The following is a 13,711-nucleotide window of genomic DNA, read 5'->3' on the forward strand; positions in this document are numbered from 1 at the left end:
TACCAGTTCTGGTATATGTATATGTTTGTGGAAAAAATACAGCAACTTAAAGGATATTCTCTCTTTTGTGATTATGGTTGATTCTTCTTAAGAGAACAGTAACGAGATGAACCCCTCTTCATTTTGAGTAGGGAACAATACAGAGAGCAAAGGAGGCGATACTGTGACCAGGAATAGGAAGAGTAGAAGGAAAACCAGGGAAAGGAGGCTTAGGACAGACAGGAAAGAGAGGAGGAAAAGGTCCTTCCTGGGTACTCTTCAACAACCCGACGAGGAGCAGCAGCAGCCAGGAACTTCTGCAGGTTAGGTTTTTCTTCAAGAGTACGACTGTTCTGCTGATGATGTTAGCAGATATCAGACCAACTCAAGGCTAATATAAAGCAGTTGTTGGAAGGATGAAAGAACTCTGTGGTAACAATAAATAAGTCCTGCATCAGTTTTACCGATGGAAAATAGTGTTTTAGGGCGTTTTCACATTAGGTACGATTGATCCTTACCGTGCCCGAGTACGATTGCTCCCCCTCGCCGCTCAGCTTTCACATTAATAAAGTTGTTCCATACCCGAGTACACTTGCGTCATCACCCTTGTGTATTTGTTTATGTTGAGATCAGCTGTTCTCGTGGCGGAGCGTCGTAAAACACTTCATTCAAATTTGACAGAAACAAAATAAAAACTCACCTAAACCGTCGTCGTCCAACAATCGCCAATTCTGGTTTGATCGAAATAAACTCTTATTTCACAGAGTTTGATGTAAAAATATGCCGCTTTACACGCTGTTTCCCCCGCTGTCTCTTTCTCTGCCCGCTGAGCAGCTGAGCGACTCTCGTTCTAGGGAGGTAGACCATTAAATCAGCTCCGCTCGACCCCATCGCCTACTATTGTTAACATTTTAAGGAACCTCTCGCCTTCCTGCTTTATCATCCACAGCCGTACAGTTCAGAGGATGAGGTCGGCGCATGATGTGTGCAGATACAGACATAGATATGAAATCGTTTTATATGTATACAAATTTCGGAGGAGACCGGCGGTGTTGAAAAAAGCCTGCCCTTTCAATACTACTCACTGACTGCTAACGTTGCTCGCGTTAACTAGCAGTCCACTTCCGTGTTTCGGTACGGTTAGCTTTCACACCTGATGAGAACCGTACCCCAGACCACCTTTTCAAGTGGACTCGAGTTCGGATCGACGAACTGTGCCCGAGTAGGGTACGGAGCGTTCAAGCTAATCAATCGAATTGGACTTTGGGGACAAGTGTACTCGGATCCGGGCATGTGATGTGAAAGCATTGTTAGTGAAGCACTGAATTATGCCCAGGCCAGCAGAGTGTAATGGAGTACAAACATGATCATGGACTTGTGCAGGTCACAGTGTCACCAGCTCAGCCTTTACGCTGCATTTCTTTTACACAAATACCGTCATATTCCAGCTTTCCCAGTGAAATGTCAGGAAGGTATGAAAAAATGTATACTGCCCAAGCCTGTACGGCGCATCCAGTGTGTACCACAGACAGAAATGTTTTCTTTTTAGCAAAAAATATCAGGTACAAAACTGAAAGTGATGTAGTCTACCAGTAGCCCGTACTCCAAGTTTTATTTAGACACTTTACTTTGATTCAGCCCCTAATTTCATTTAGAATTGCTAAAAGTCTAGTGGATTGACACATGGGGAGTGTCTGTCCTTGCTTCAGCACAGTATTAACAAGTTGCTTTCCTCCCTTCCCTGCCTGTCTCGTTCCTCCAGAGAGCTCAAAGCCATCCAAGAGTTCCACTCCGGTTCTATCCAAGCAGTCAGCCAGGTGGCAGGTCTCCAAGGAGCTCTACCAGACTGAGAGCAACTATGTGGACATTTTAAGCACCATCCTACAGGTAGCTGTGTGTGTGTGTGTGTCTGTGTGTCTGTGTGTTCGCACAATGTAGACAAGTCTAGCACTCCCCTCACAGGTTGGCCAGTTGCCCCTGACAACAGTTTGAGGCTAAGCTACAATCATTAAAGGTGTGTGTGTTTGCATGCTCTCACTTGGCCTGTCTTATCAGTTGGTCCCAGCAGAGGCAGACCGCTGACCAGTGAGGGAGAAAATGGCCTGCCTGACCATTTCTCTTTCTGTCTCCTCCCCGTTCAAAATCTCTTTTCTCTTTTTTTCCTTTTTCTTTTTTCTTTATTATCTTTCTTAGGCTTCCTCCATTTTGACATCCTTTTCATTCACTCTTTCTCTACCTGTCTCCACTCTCTTTCTGCCTCAAACATCTCTCCATCTCCCTCTCTTGTAATCCGTCTTCTGTGTTGTATTCTACGGGGTTTATCCTGGTATTTTTGGCATACTGCATTTGACATAACGTTATCTTCACACGAAGCAGACTAGAGCTAAAACGCAACAGTGTGTCATTTTCCCCTCGGTCTGGACCGAATTAACCAAGCTATAGTTGTGAAACCCACCTCAGATGCTAACATCTTTTGTTGACTGACACTCTATATACTAAACTGAATATTGCTCATTGATGTTTTGTTTTTTTTGTGCAGTTTTGTGGAACATCTGTTTTGTTCGTGCGCTTCTCTCATATCTGTTTTTATTTGAAGCTTTTCAAGCTTCCGTTGGAAAAAGAGGAGCAGGTGGGTGGACCCATCCTGGCCCAAGAAGAGATGAAGACCATATTTGGCAGCATCCCAGAAATCTACGACGTGCACATGAGAATAAAGGTAGCGTGTCCTCGACTGTCTATCCAAACCAAGTTTGACGTTTGTGATGTCTTTTCTTTTTTTGAAGGGGCATCGTTGACCTGTTATTTTCTGTGTGTGTGATGGTTGGTTTGTTCATCAGAGTAACCTGGAGGACCTCCTGTCAGACTGGTCAGAGGACAAGAGTGTAGGAGATATCATCCTCAAATATGTGAGTACAAACACATCTCTACGAGTATGCACGTGTTGTTCATACAACAACGTACACACATATGGTAACGTATGCTGTTAGCTGTTGCACACTCATCTGTAGGAGCCTGTAAGGCTGGGTTGCACCAACAATGATTAAATCATGGTGTTACAACTCCTAATGCAACTAGCTTAAAATGAAGAAAGATTCAATTTAAAACCTCTCTTTAAACGTTTTTACTCTAAAGATGGATTGAGCAAAAATAATCAAGTTCCTTGAGAAAGTTAAGGGACGGACTCAACCCAATGGAGTTTTTGTTGCAACGGTTGCATATTATACCTTTTAAACAAAACAATCCCAAAGCTGATGCAGCATTTGTTTTGTTTTATTCCCCTCTCTGTGAAACCTCGTGCTTGTATCTGTGTGGATCTTCTTCTTGATGCCTCGGCCCTGTCCTCATCTTCTCTCTTTCCAGTCTGAAAAGCTGGTGAAGGCCTACCCGCCTTTTGTCAACTTCTTTGAAATGAGCAAGGAGACAATTGTTCGTTGTGAGAGACAAAAGCCACGTTTCCACGCTTTTCTCAAGGTATGACCTTTTGCATTTGTACTGTATGTTTGTTTGCCTGACTGATAGATAGATAGATAGATAGATAGATAGATAGATAGATAGATAGATAGATAGATGGATCGATATGGCACATATAGATTAGATTTCACAGCAACACTACAAATTAGTGTTGTCAAAAATATTGATGTATGGATAGTGAATGTTAGAAACGGTTTCAATACTCATGTTCCACAGTATCGACACTAGGGCTAAACGATTTCGAAAAAAATATCTAATTATTTTGACGGATATTGCAATTGCGATATGATTTGCGTTATTAGAGAGAATGATTGTTTTTACATTTTCACTTAAAATCATATTAAAATGATTATGGTATGATCTTTTGTGGGGATCTGCACCAAACAAAGATGCTTTCTTAAGAGTGTAGAATATGATGTGTAGGGTAGGAAATCTCTGCAGCCTCACAATATTTAATGTAAAATGGTATTTTGACACCAATTTCACCTTTAACAACTATTGCACCTCGATTTCAATAATATGTCGATAACTTGTGCAGCCCTAATCAACACACGGGTAGCACTGAGCTTTTTCACCACTATTTATCTTTTTTTTTAAGTGTATTTTCTGAGTGACTGACGGACAGTCTCAGTAGTAAGAGCACAGCTTCTCCAGCACACACGCCAATAACTACTACAGTACTGACTTGTTGCAGATTTACAGCAAAAAAGCCTGTTGAGCGGATGGACTTGAGCGAATTGACCTTCATTTTGCTGGTGGTCAGCATGCAGTGCAAAAATTGTCTCACAAATCAGTGTCCCTAAACCTAGTTCACACCACACCACTTTAGCCCTGATTTTCCGCTCGCGAAGCCCCCAATAAAAGCCCCCAGATCAGGGGAAAATCCACGTTGGCTCAGCGCTCACACGTCGGCGCTCACTCAGCGCTACGAGTGAACTGTTAAAGATGTGAGCTGAGAGGATCACTGGTGTATCACGGACACATCCCAGATATCTAGCAGGCTAAATATCTGGACCTGTCGGGTAGTCTGTCAGGGAGCTACAGCCAATGAGAGCGCGAGACACGGGTTGAGGGGAAACCCGGGGGAGGAGGGGTCACTTGTAACAATAGGAACTTTAATGTATAACACATACATGCATTTGCAACTCGGAGCAAAGTTGTTTGCATGAATAAACGACACACATACAGTAACAGTGACTGATCTACATATAACAATGTGTGGAAACAGGCTATTATGTGCAACAACATCAACGAGCATGACTACGCCCGTGTCAATTCTCGCGTGTGTTTTCGTGACAAAAAGTCATCAGGGATTCCTCTCGATGAAACACGTTGTGGCCAGTCATGTACTGTAGTGTGAAAACCACGACTTTAAGACTCCCGATTTACGAGACAGCAGGTTGTGTAGTGAGATCTGACCACTTTGAAAGTGGTGTAGTGTGAACTTGGCTGAACATTATAATGCTTTCATTCTACAGATCAACCAGTCCAAGCCAGAATGCGGCAGGCAGACACTGGTGGAGCTGCTCATCAGGCCTGTACAGAGACTGCCTAGTGTGGCCCTTCTTCTTAACGGTAACACACACATACACTCGCATACACACACCCTTTGTTAAAAGAGTGAAGAAAAAAAAACATTTCTTATGCTAATGACATCCGTCCTTGTCTTTTTCTCTTTATCTTTCTCTTCCCATACTACCTCCTCCCTCCATTATCTCCTGTTGATACCTGTCTGTAATTTCTCTTTCTCGCTGTTCTTTTCCCGCTCGCCTTTCTCTACATGATTCTCATCTCCTATCCCGCCTGTCTACCTTCTTACCAAACTTTCTCTTTCTTTCTTCCACCATTTCAGACATAAAGAAACATACGTCTGATGACAACCCAGACAAGATAACGCTGGAGAAAGCAATTGAGTCTCTGAAAGAAGTCATGACGTGAGTTGGCGCGACCTTACCCTTTCTTTTGTGTGATGATCACACAGCCAGCAATACTGCATCATTTTCCTACAGCACGTGTGAACTCTCTCCTCATACGAAGCATTATGTAGGTTCGTCTTGCAATAACTGACCGTTAGATTTAGATTTAACAAGAAACAAGTGACTTTGACCATTTGTAATTCTTGACATATCTGACTCCTTGATATTCCCGTGTGTTTTCAGATCATTGGGAGTTTGTATTCAGTTCTGTGTGTCACATTATGCTCAGATTCTTTAAACTGTAGTCAAAACAAACACATGACTTTTTTTAAAATAGGCGTGCGCTTTTAAGCAATGTATGGCATGAAACATACTAATTGTAGAGGATAATAAAGAAGATACAGTAGTAATAGGCTACACAAAATGATTGTTCCATTTAAATTACTTAAAATTGGAAATTTTAAATTCATAGTTTCCCCAGATAATTGGTTTTCAGAGGTGATAACTGCTGCTCTGATGATCAGTCATTGATCTACTGATACAAGTCTAGCCTTAAAGTAACTCCATTGGGTAAAACGTGTGTCCAGCTGGTGATTATCAAACTAACTTTTACATTCCCACCTGACTTCTCCCACTCCGGATAAATACTCAGAGGGTTTTCTCTTTTCTTGACATCTGCTGCGCTTGGCATGTGAGTCACTGCGGCGAGCTGAAAGACCCGCCTGCAGGTTCCCGGTCAGCTACAACAGCAACGGAGAGAGAGTTGTTTAAAAGACGAGGACGGCGTGTCGGCGTCGCTCCACCGTTGTAGGGGATGTGAATGGGAAATTTAACACTTCAAACATGCTTAGGCACATTCAACGGCGTCGCCCAGATGTGCCGATCACCGGGATGAGGAAAAAACAAGCCGGAGCACAACTCCTTATCCCACGCTGCTTTCAAGCAGCCTTTAGACGAGAAAGCAGAACAGGATAAAACAATTACAGAAGTAACTGGCATTTACATTGGCATATAGCCAATGTGGAACTAATTGAAACACTCCTCCTTTTTTCAGGTTACCTGTTCCATGTACTACTGTCACAATATAGCGACCGTTTTTATAAAAATAAATTTATTTTAAATTTAATAAATTTTTTTATCATATTTGCCCCAATCTCACCTACTTCAGCTTTAAGAAAAATGAAGTTATTGGGGTCCACTTAGTTAAGAATACATCTGTCCTTAGTGGTAACCTTGCAGTGATGTTGTCCATGTAGTAAACCTCTTTAACCTTCTCCCTCCATTGTGTTACTGAGGGGGGGGGGGGGGGCTGCGGCCTCAACCAGGAGACTGTAATCATCTTCTTAGGAATTGAAAGTAGGACTCTGAGTAGTAATATCCCATTGTTATCTTCTATATCCTCTGGTAGGAACTGCCTTTTTAAGACACATAAAGGCTTCAAAAGTCCTTAGTGAGATATTTAGACCTTATTTCAGCCATCTTACTAAAAACCCAATCAGAAAACCCATTTACTTCCAGACGAGGGAACAGGAAGTGCTAAAATGCTAACCCATTTCCTGGTATTAGGACTCATTCCTGCAGCGCTCTATAACACTCTTTTCTTCCATTTGCTAACTTTCCCTCTGTCCTTCATCCCCACTAGTCACATCAACGAGGACAAGAGGAAGACTGAAGGCCAGAAGCAGATCTTCGATGTTGTTTACGAAGTCGATGGCTGTCCTGTAAGTTTGAGGATTGCTGTTCTTCTTCTTCTGAATGTCTGTGGTTGTGTTGACCAAGTGCCTTGAAATAGACCTAATGTAGAAATGTATCAGTCAAGCCATAGTTAGATATGTCAGTGTATTTTACAAGCTCAGACAGTGCCTACGATGATGTTTTTTCTACCAGTCCTCAATGAACTAGGCTGTTTTGTTGATGTGGGAGACATTCAAAATGTCCTTATTACTTGTTTCTTAAATAATATGAATGTGTGAATTCCTTTTAAAACGAAGTAGATGTTTACTTCCTGTGCTTTGTCCTCTCTGCAGGCCAACTTGCTGTCCTCTCATCGCAGTCTGGTTCACCGAGTAGAAACGATCGCCCTGGGAGACCAGCCTTGTGACCGTGGAGAACACGTCACCCTCTTCCTCTTCAACGACTGCCTCGAGGTGAGAATACACACAAACACCAATAAACGTTTGACAGCCCTACACGGAACATGTTCACTCCTAATTTGCCAGTTTTACCGCAGGTCAGGCTGTAGGGAGAAACCTTCAAATTAGACTGACACCGTCTTTAACTCTTGAAGTCATTTAACCCCTTACTTAAATCATTCTGCCTTTTAAACGTAACTGAAAAATGTAAAAGTTAGTCTACTTTTGTGAAGGTCTGGTCACACCAACATTTAAAACAGTGAAATTTCTAGCTAATCCAGCATCTACTTTTATGAACTGAGTGACTTGCACTAAATCCACCTTTTTGAGATAGTGTAATACAGTGACTGTACATGTAATTTACTATCTTTTAGAGTTTAGATTTACACCATTCATTCAACAATGGTTATGACATGGATTGATTTCATCACTGGAGTAATATGCAGTTAAGATTACCTACTCAGTTGTTGTGCCGGTTGGCACACAGGGCAAGGACTCATGGTACGTGTCCACAGGCTCTGTCCTTTCCACGCTTCCCATTCATTGTCTATGTAAGCAGCCATGCAATGCATTCTGGTAGCGTGGTGGCGCGTTCGAGGCACGAAGCGTCACGACGCCCGCTCCTCATTTGCATAAAGTTGAGGTCTAGTCTACTTTATGCAAATCACGGGCGTCCGACACGACCCGCTGCCTCTCGAATCTTCCGAGAATCTTTTAAAATAAACGTTGTCGATTCAAAATGAAGACAGATTCAGCAACTGCGCGGCTTATTTCTCGCCTCAAATGTTTTCAGAAACACATTTCGGTGAACTATTTTCATGAAATAAGAGAAGAAAGTTTCAAAAACGAGCCTCCATGTTGTTTCCGGTTTGAAAGCTGGGAGCAGCAGCCAACGGAGGGAGCCTAGTGCCTTGTTTCTAGTGACAGCCCACCAAGCATCCAATGTTGGGAAGCATAGCATCCCCTTGCGATAAAAAACGCCCCTGTGGACACGTGGATCTCCACCCATCTCTGTTGTTTGCTTTCTTTTCAATGCTGTTCCAGCTGTATCCTCTCGTCTTCATTTCTCCTTCGATGGTTCGCCTCCAGGTTGTTTTGGGCCTTCCTCTTTTGCGTTTTCCCTCTGGTGTCCAACGCAATGCCACTTTTGTCACGTCATCAGATGGTTTCCTTAATACATGTACAAGCCATCTCCATCTTCTTCTTATCAATATTGTTTCCATGTCCAAGCACCCTGTCGTTTTGTGTAGTTCATGGTTTGTAATCTTCCTAGGGCAGAATATCCTCATGATCTTTCTGAGGTGGGTATTGTGAAAGCTGGAAAGCTTGCCTATATGTCTCTTTCAGTCATTCTCCAGCACTCAGCACCATATAGAAGAACAGATAGTACACAGCTGTTGTATAACTTTATCTTGGTGTTTCTAGTTATATGTGTCGACTTCCAGATGTTTCCAAGTCTTAGCAATGCCATAGTGTCTTGGTCAGCTCCACCATCTGATGTTACCCGGCATCCGAGGTTTTTGAAAGATGACGTACATGTCAGTTGTGGTCCATTTAGCTCTGACAGGTGGTTCTTTTATGTTGAGGGGCATGACTTCTGTTTTCTTGATGTTAATCTAAAGCCCCAGCATTCTTGCATTCTTCTGTAGTCTAGATGTTTGGATGCATTTAAGATAATTACTGGCAAATGATGAATCTAATGTCTACCTGAGCAGAGAATGAAGTCTCTCTCTCTTTGTGTGTTGGAATAAGAGCTTCTCCGTGCTTTTAGTGCATGTGAGCGTGCCCCACTAGCTAGTTCACAGCCACCACTCTGCGCCGTTCTCATACGGCAGTTACAGCTGATAATCAAGGAAGCGTAGCTTAACAGTGTTAGCTCTTTCAGCACTTTTTGTTGTTTGCACTGTTTGCTCTGAGCCGCTGGCTCCCCGTCACCATGGCGAGAGGCAATAGAAATGCTCGAATTACAATAAGTAGCTGCATCACCAAAAAAAGCGCTTTCTATTTTCACCACTTTAAACTGATATCATTTAACCAGCGAGTCCATAAATGCCTCCAATCTCCTGCGTCTTTCTTCCTCTGCACCTTGTTTAAGAGAGCCTCAGCATGCCGAGATTCATGTGCACATGCAGCGTTGAGTATAAGAAGGTCTTTTTGCAGAGTAGCAACATTGAAAAGGTGATCAATTCACGTGTGTGCAGTCTATCATTGCTGACACAATCGGTTAATTAGCAAAAGAGCAGCACAAGAACAGGACAAGACAGGCTGCCCTGAAAGAGATGAGCTGGGTGGCCGTGCTGATTCAGGTGGTGTCAGCGACTCCCAATGAATGTGTGTATGTTGAACAGCCCCCACACATGGATTTCTGACATTTTTTCCATGTAGTCTTGTACGTATAATGAGTGAATGTTGTGTTAGAGTGGGTGGCCTCGCTACTCCTCTCCATCTTCACTGATCATTGATTACTCTTGCATTCATATAACCACTCTCACCCTCTTCACTCACACTGCCAAAACAACATTGACCTATGATGTAGTGTCCTATTTTATCGTCTCCTCCATCTCTCTCCCTCTCTCTCTCTCTCTCTCTCTCTCTCTTCCTCTCTTCCTCTCTTCCTCCCTCCTCCTCCTCCTCTCTCTCTTTTGTCTCTCTCAGCATCTAATTAATGTGGCATTAATGAGTTGCATCGTTTACCTCTATGAAGGCCTCATTGATTTATTGCCAAGTAACCAATAGCAGCTTCACCCACACACTGCAAAGTGCACCCACACTCAATTCTAAATCACAACAACAACACACACACACACAAGTTGCACTTTCTTCCGCATTTACCTCCAGAGTTGCTGTCTCATTTTGTGCATGTGTTTGTGTTTGTGTGTCTCTGCAGATTGCGAGGAAGCGACACAAGGTGATCAATACATTTAAGAGTCCGCTGGGACAGACGAGACCACCGCCCCCGCTCAAACACATCACACTGATGCCGCTGTCCCAGATTCGAAGAGTGCTGGACCTGCAGGACACAGAGGGTAAGACGGCGACAATGTTCACGCACCGTAATCTAATACATTTACCCACGTATCACTCCACATCAGCATGTCATGTTTGAGGGTGTTTTATCTGCTCTCCCATTGTAACACTCACAAGTGGTTAAACACCGTTTTGGAGTGCCCCTATTATTATTACAGAACAATGTTGAAAACAATGACAAACCAACTCCAAGATCTCTGCTGCTCTTTTTTTATTTAAACACGGTTGATTGCACAGAGCTATTTCAGTGTGTTCGTTGAAGGATGCTCCACACTCTGAGGTCTGAGTCAGCCGGGGCAAATTGTTTGGTGTGTTTTTTTTGGAAAATCACACAGCAAGCCTGGGTGTTATTGAAAGTTTTATTTCACTTGGGTAATTTCTTAATTTAAGAATGTGAATTAGTTGCTGACTCAAAGGTTGGTTTTCAGTTCCCTTTGACACACCGAGAAAACATAAAAAAAAAACGTCCAAATTGAATTAAAGAGACTGTAAGAATCAGACATTGCTTGTTAACAGCGACATCTGTGGCTGTTAAGTCAACAAAAGTCAGTGTCCTGTTGCTCGCCCTCGCTCTACATAGACATGAACCATCATCGGTCAAAGCAGTGACGCAAAACACGTCAGCTAAAACCACAATATCACTCTATATCTCACCTGCTTGGCAGTAATGTTAGCTGACCAGACGAAGGTCTCTCCATGAATAAGTGCTGATCCTAGTATTAGCTTTTCCTGCTTCAGCCTCCCGACCGTGGTCAGAAGGAACAGGGGAGACGCCAGAGTTTTGGTCGGAGGCGATAACGTAACTCTTCTGCATTGTGTAGTGTGCGGGCATGCACGTGAGAGCTGGAGCGAGTGAGGACGAGCGCGATGTGTGTGAGTGAAGGTGAAGGTTTTGGTGCTTCCGTGTAGTTTGTGTTGGAGTCTCAGTCTGAACAGCGTAGCTACATGCAAGCGCGTATGGGACACCGACCCGCAATGATTTATACTTGTAGGAAGAAGTTACAAACAGTCCCTTTTAACGAGTAGAATCACAATTTTTGAAATCTTAAAACAATGGTCAGGTGTCCATATGGACTATTGGAACAGATTGTGCTTGCTGTAATCATTACTCCTGTCCATACTGGCCATGGAAACATCCCTTCCTAATGCCCTTTCAATGTAAGTGATGGGGGACAAAATCCACAGTCCTCCCTCTGTGAATAAATGTATTTGAGGCTTCATATAGGCTATTCATATTGAAAACAGGGATCTTTTAACGGCCAGTATGAACATGAGGGATGATTACAGCGAGTAAAACATATTTCAATGTTAATATGGGAACCTGACTATTGATTAAAGACCAATCTGGGAACCCATAGGCTATCGGCAGTGACGTACACAGACATTTTTGGGGGCAGGTGCTCAAATGAAGAAGAAAAAAGGGCACCCCTCTCATAATTATTAATAGAAAATTATATTTATTTATTTCAATCCCCATACATCATGCAGATGTTTAATACCCAACGGATGATGGCCATGGTTTCGGACCAACCAAGTAATACAAGTGACATAAACATTGGGGCTTAGCCTGGACCTCTTTAAGGAGGTTCTGGGGGGGATCCCTCCCCAGGAAAGTTTTTGATAAACAAGCTCTGGTACCTTAATTACATGCAAAGTATGTCTTAATCAATTGAAAAACGGTTGTTTATACTCTCCGGATTAATTATAAATTGTGATGTGAAGATATAGTAGCCTATACACTCACCCCACATGTTAGGAGGACTGTCTCACGTATCATGAGCTTCATGTCGGCTTGCATTTAAAATTATTTTCGGGCCTACAAGCGTTCGGGGTTAAGCATAGTTGTATATCTTACCATCTCTGGGGTTAAGCCCTGACAAAATGACCTAGTGGTGACGCAGGTGCCCATAAAGGCCGTATGGAATGCCATTTTTTTCTAAGCTTCAATTGAGGATTTTTTAATACAGTTTGACTTTTTGGACCGAGACAATCACAGAGATGAAGACGGAATGCCGCGTCGCTCACTGTGTGTGTGTGTGTGTGTGTGTGTGTGTGTGTTTAAGAGAGAGCGAGCGAGAAGGTGGATTATTTCATGCAATGTTTCTGTACGTTGTTAATAATAATAATTCAACGTAATGGATGAAGCTTCGAACTATTCGGCCCTAGTGCACGCGGCGGGAGAGGAGAGATTCATTTCACACAAGATTCAGTGGTTGTACAGGGTATGAGCTCATATTCATACTCATAATAAATATTTTGGCAGTTAAAAAGACCTGTGGCTTTAGCCCAGTATCCAGGCCCTGAACCCACACTAGGGTTACCTGGCTGGCTGTTACCAACCAAGGCAGGTCAGGCAGACTTGGATGCTGCTCCACAGTGTGGTGGCTGTGACCAGGGAAGAGGAAGAGGCTTGTGCGGTCTCGCAGAAATAGAACTCAAATGCAGTTGCCGGGCATTACAACCCCTTTTTTAATTGAGAATGATTTTGAATTGAAAAATTAAAAAATATAAAATTAGAAAAAGAAATCTTGCAAAAAAAGACGATTATCTAGTCAGAGGCCAAAAAGGCAGATGCTTGAGCACCACCTGGGGGTCTGTCTGTGCACCTGTTTGGCTCTTGGCCTGACGACGAAGTCTTCCAACAGCTGCTAGCTTGACAGCTGTGAGTGCTAACAATAACCATGTTGGTTGTTTAAGTTCATTATGATAATTGTGGGGGAGTGTCATTGGAGGGAGGCCTGAAGGGACGGACTGTCAGTGTAGTTTCTCTCTAGATTAAAGGCTTTTGGAACTAGTGCTGCTAGCTGGTTTTTTAGGTTGGAGCATTTTTTTTAAATCTATTTTACTCTTGCTCATTTCTCAGCTACACCGATTCGACCTTTAAAGGAGAGTAGCTGGTCCACCTTAAAGGTCAGCCCACCTTAAGTGCACCTGAGCCGGAGTTGTCGCTAACTTCAGGGCTAACCACCTTCACTTTAAGCAGCAGGTGGCAAGCAAGACACAGGAACTTGGCTTTGGTCTTGAGGAGTTGTAGCATTTATTCACCGACAAATAAACTGTACACACACTGCAATGGTACGTTCACAGCTATAACATCACTGATCATTTTTCATCGTCACACACACACGCTCTCTCTCTCTCGGCCGGACACTAACGTTACGCCGGGCTTGCAGTACACTGTTGGAA

The 13,711-nt window shown here is 43.1% G+C and overlaps 1 protein-coding gene across 5 annotated transcripts in view; it reads left to right on the forward strand.

The window, feature by feature from the left end:
* Positions 1 to 13,711, forward strand: part of ect2 (epithelial cell transforming 2) — a 56,035-nt gene that overhangs the window by 27,203 nt on the left and 15,121 nt on the right. For 3 of the 5 annotated variants that reach the window (XM_037770427.1, XM_037770428.1, XM_037770430.1), the window contains 10 exons: positions 132 to 302; positions 1,742 to 1,866; positions 2,576 to 2,695; positions 2,817 to 2,885; positions 3,340 to 3,450; positions 4,929 to 5,025; positions 5,303 to 5,384; positions 7,009 to 7,087; positions 7,394 to 7,513; positions 10,386 to 10,524. In XM_037770427.1, the coding sequence (XP_037626355.1) occupies positions 132 to 302; positions 1,742 to 1,866; positions 2,576 to 2,695; positions 2,817 to 2,885; positions 3,340 to 3,450; positions 4,929 to 5,025; positions 5,303 to 5,384; positions 7,009 to 7,087; positions 7,394 to 7,513; positions 10,386 to 10,524 (1,113 nt within the window). The remainder of the gene's footprint in view (positions 1 to 131; positions 303 to 1,741; positions 1,867 to 2,575; positions 2,696 to 2,816; positions 2,886 to 3,339; positions 3,451 to 4,928; positions 5,026 to 5,302; positions 5,385 to 7,008; positions 7,088 to 7,393; positions 7,514 to 10,385; positions 10,525 to 13,711) is intronic. The other 2 variants (XM_037770429.1, XM_037770431.1) reach the window with 1 other exon arrangement.

The sequence above is a fragment of the Sebastes umbrosus genome, chromosome 5, assembly GCF_015220745.1.
Source record: "Sebastes umbrosus isolate fSebUmb1 chromosome 5, fSebUmb1.pri, whole genome shotgun sequence".
In the NCBI taxonomy this organism is placed as follows: domain Eukaryota; kingdom Metazoa; phylum Chordata; class Actinopteri; order Perciformes; family Sebastidae; genus Sebastes; species Sebastes umbrosus.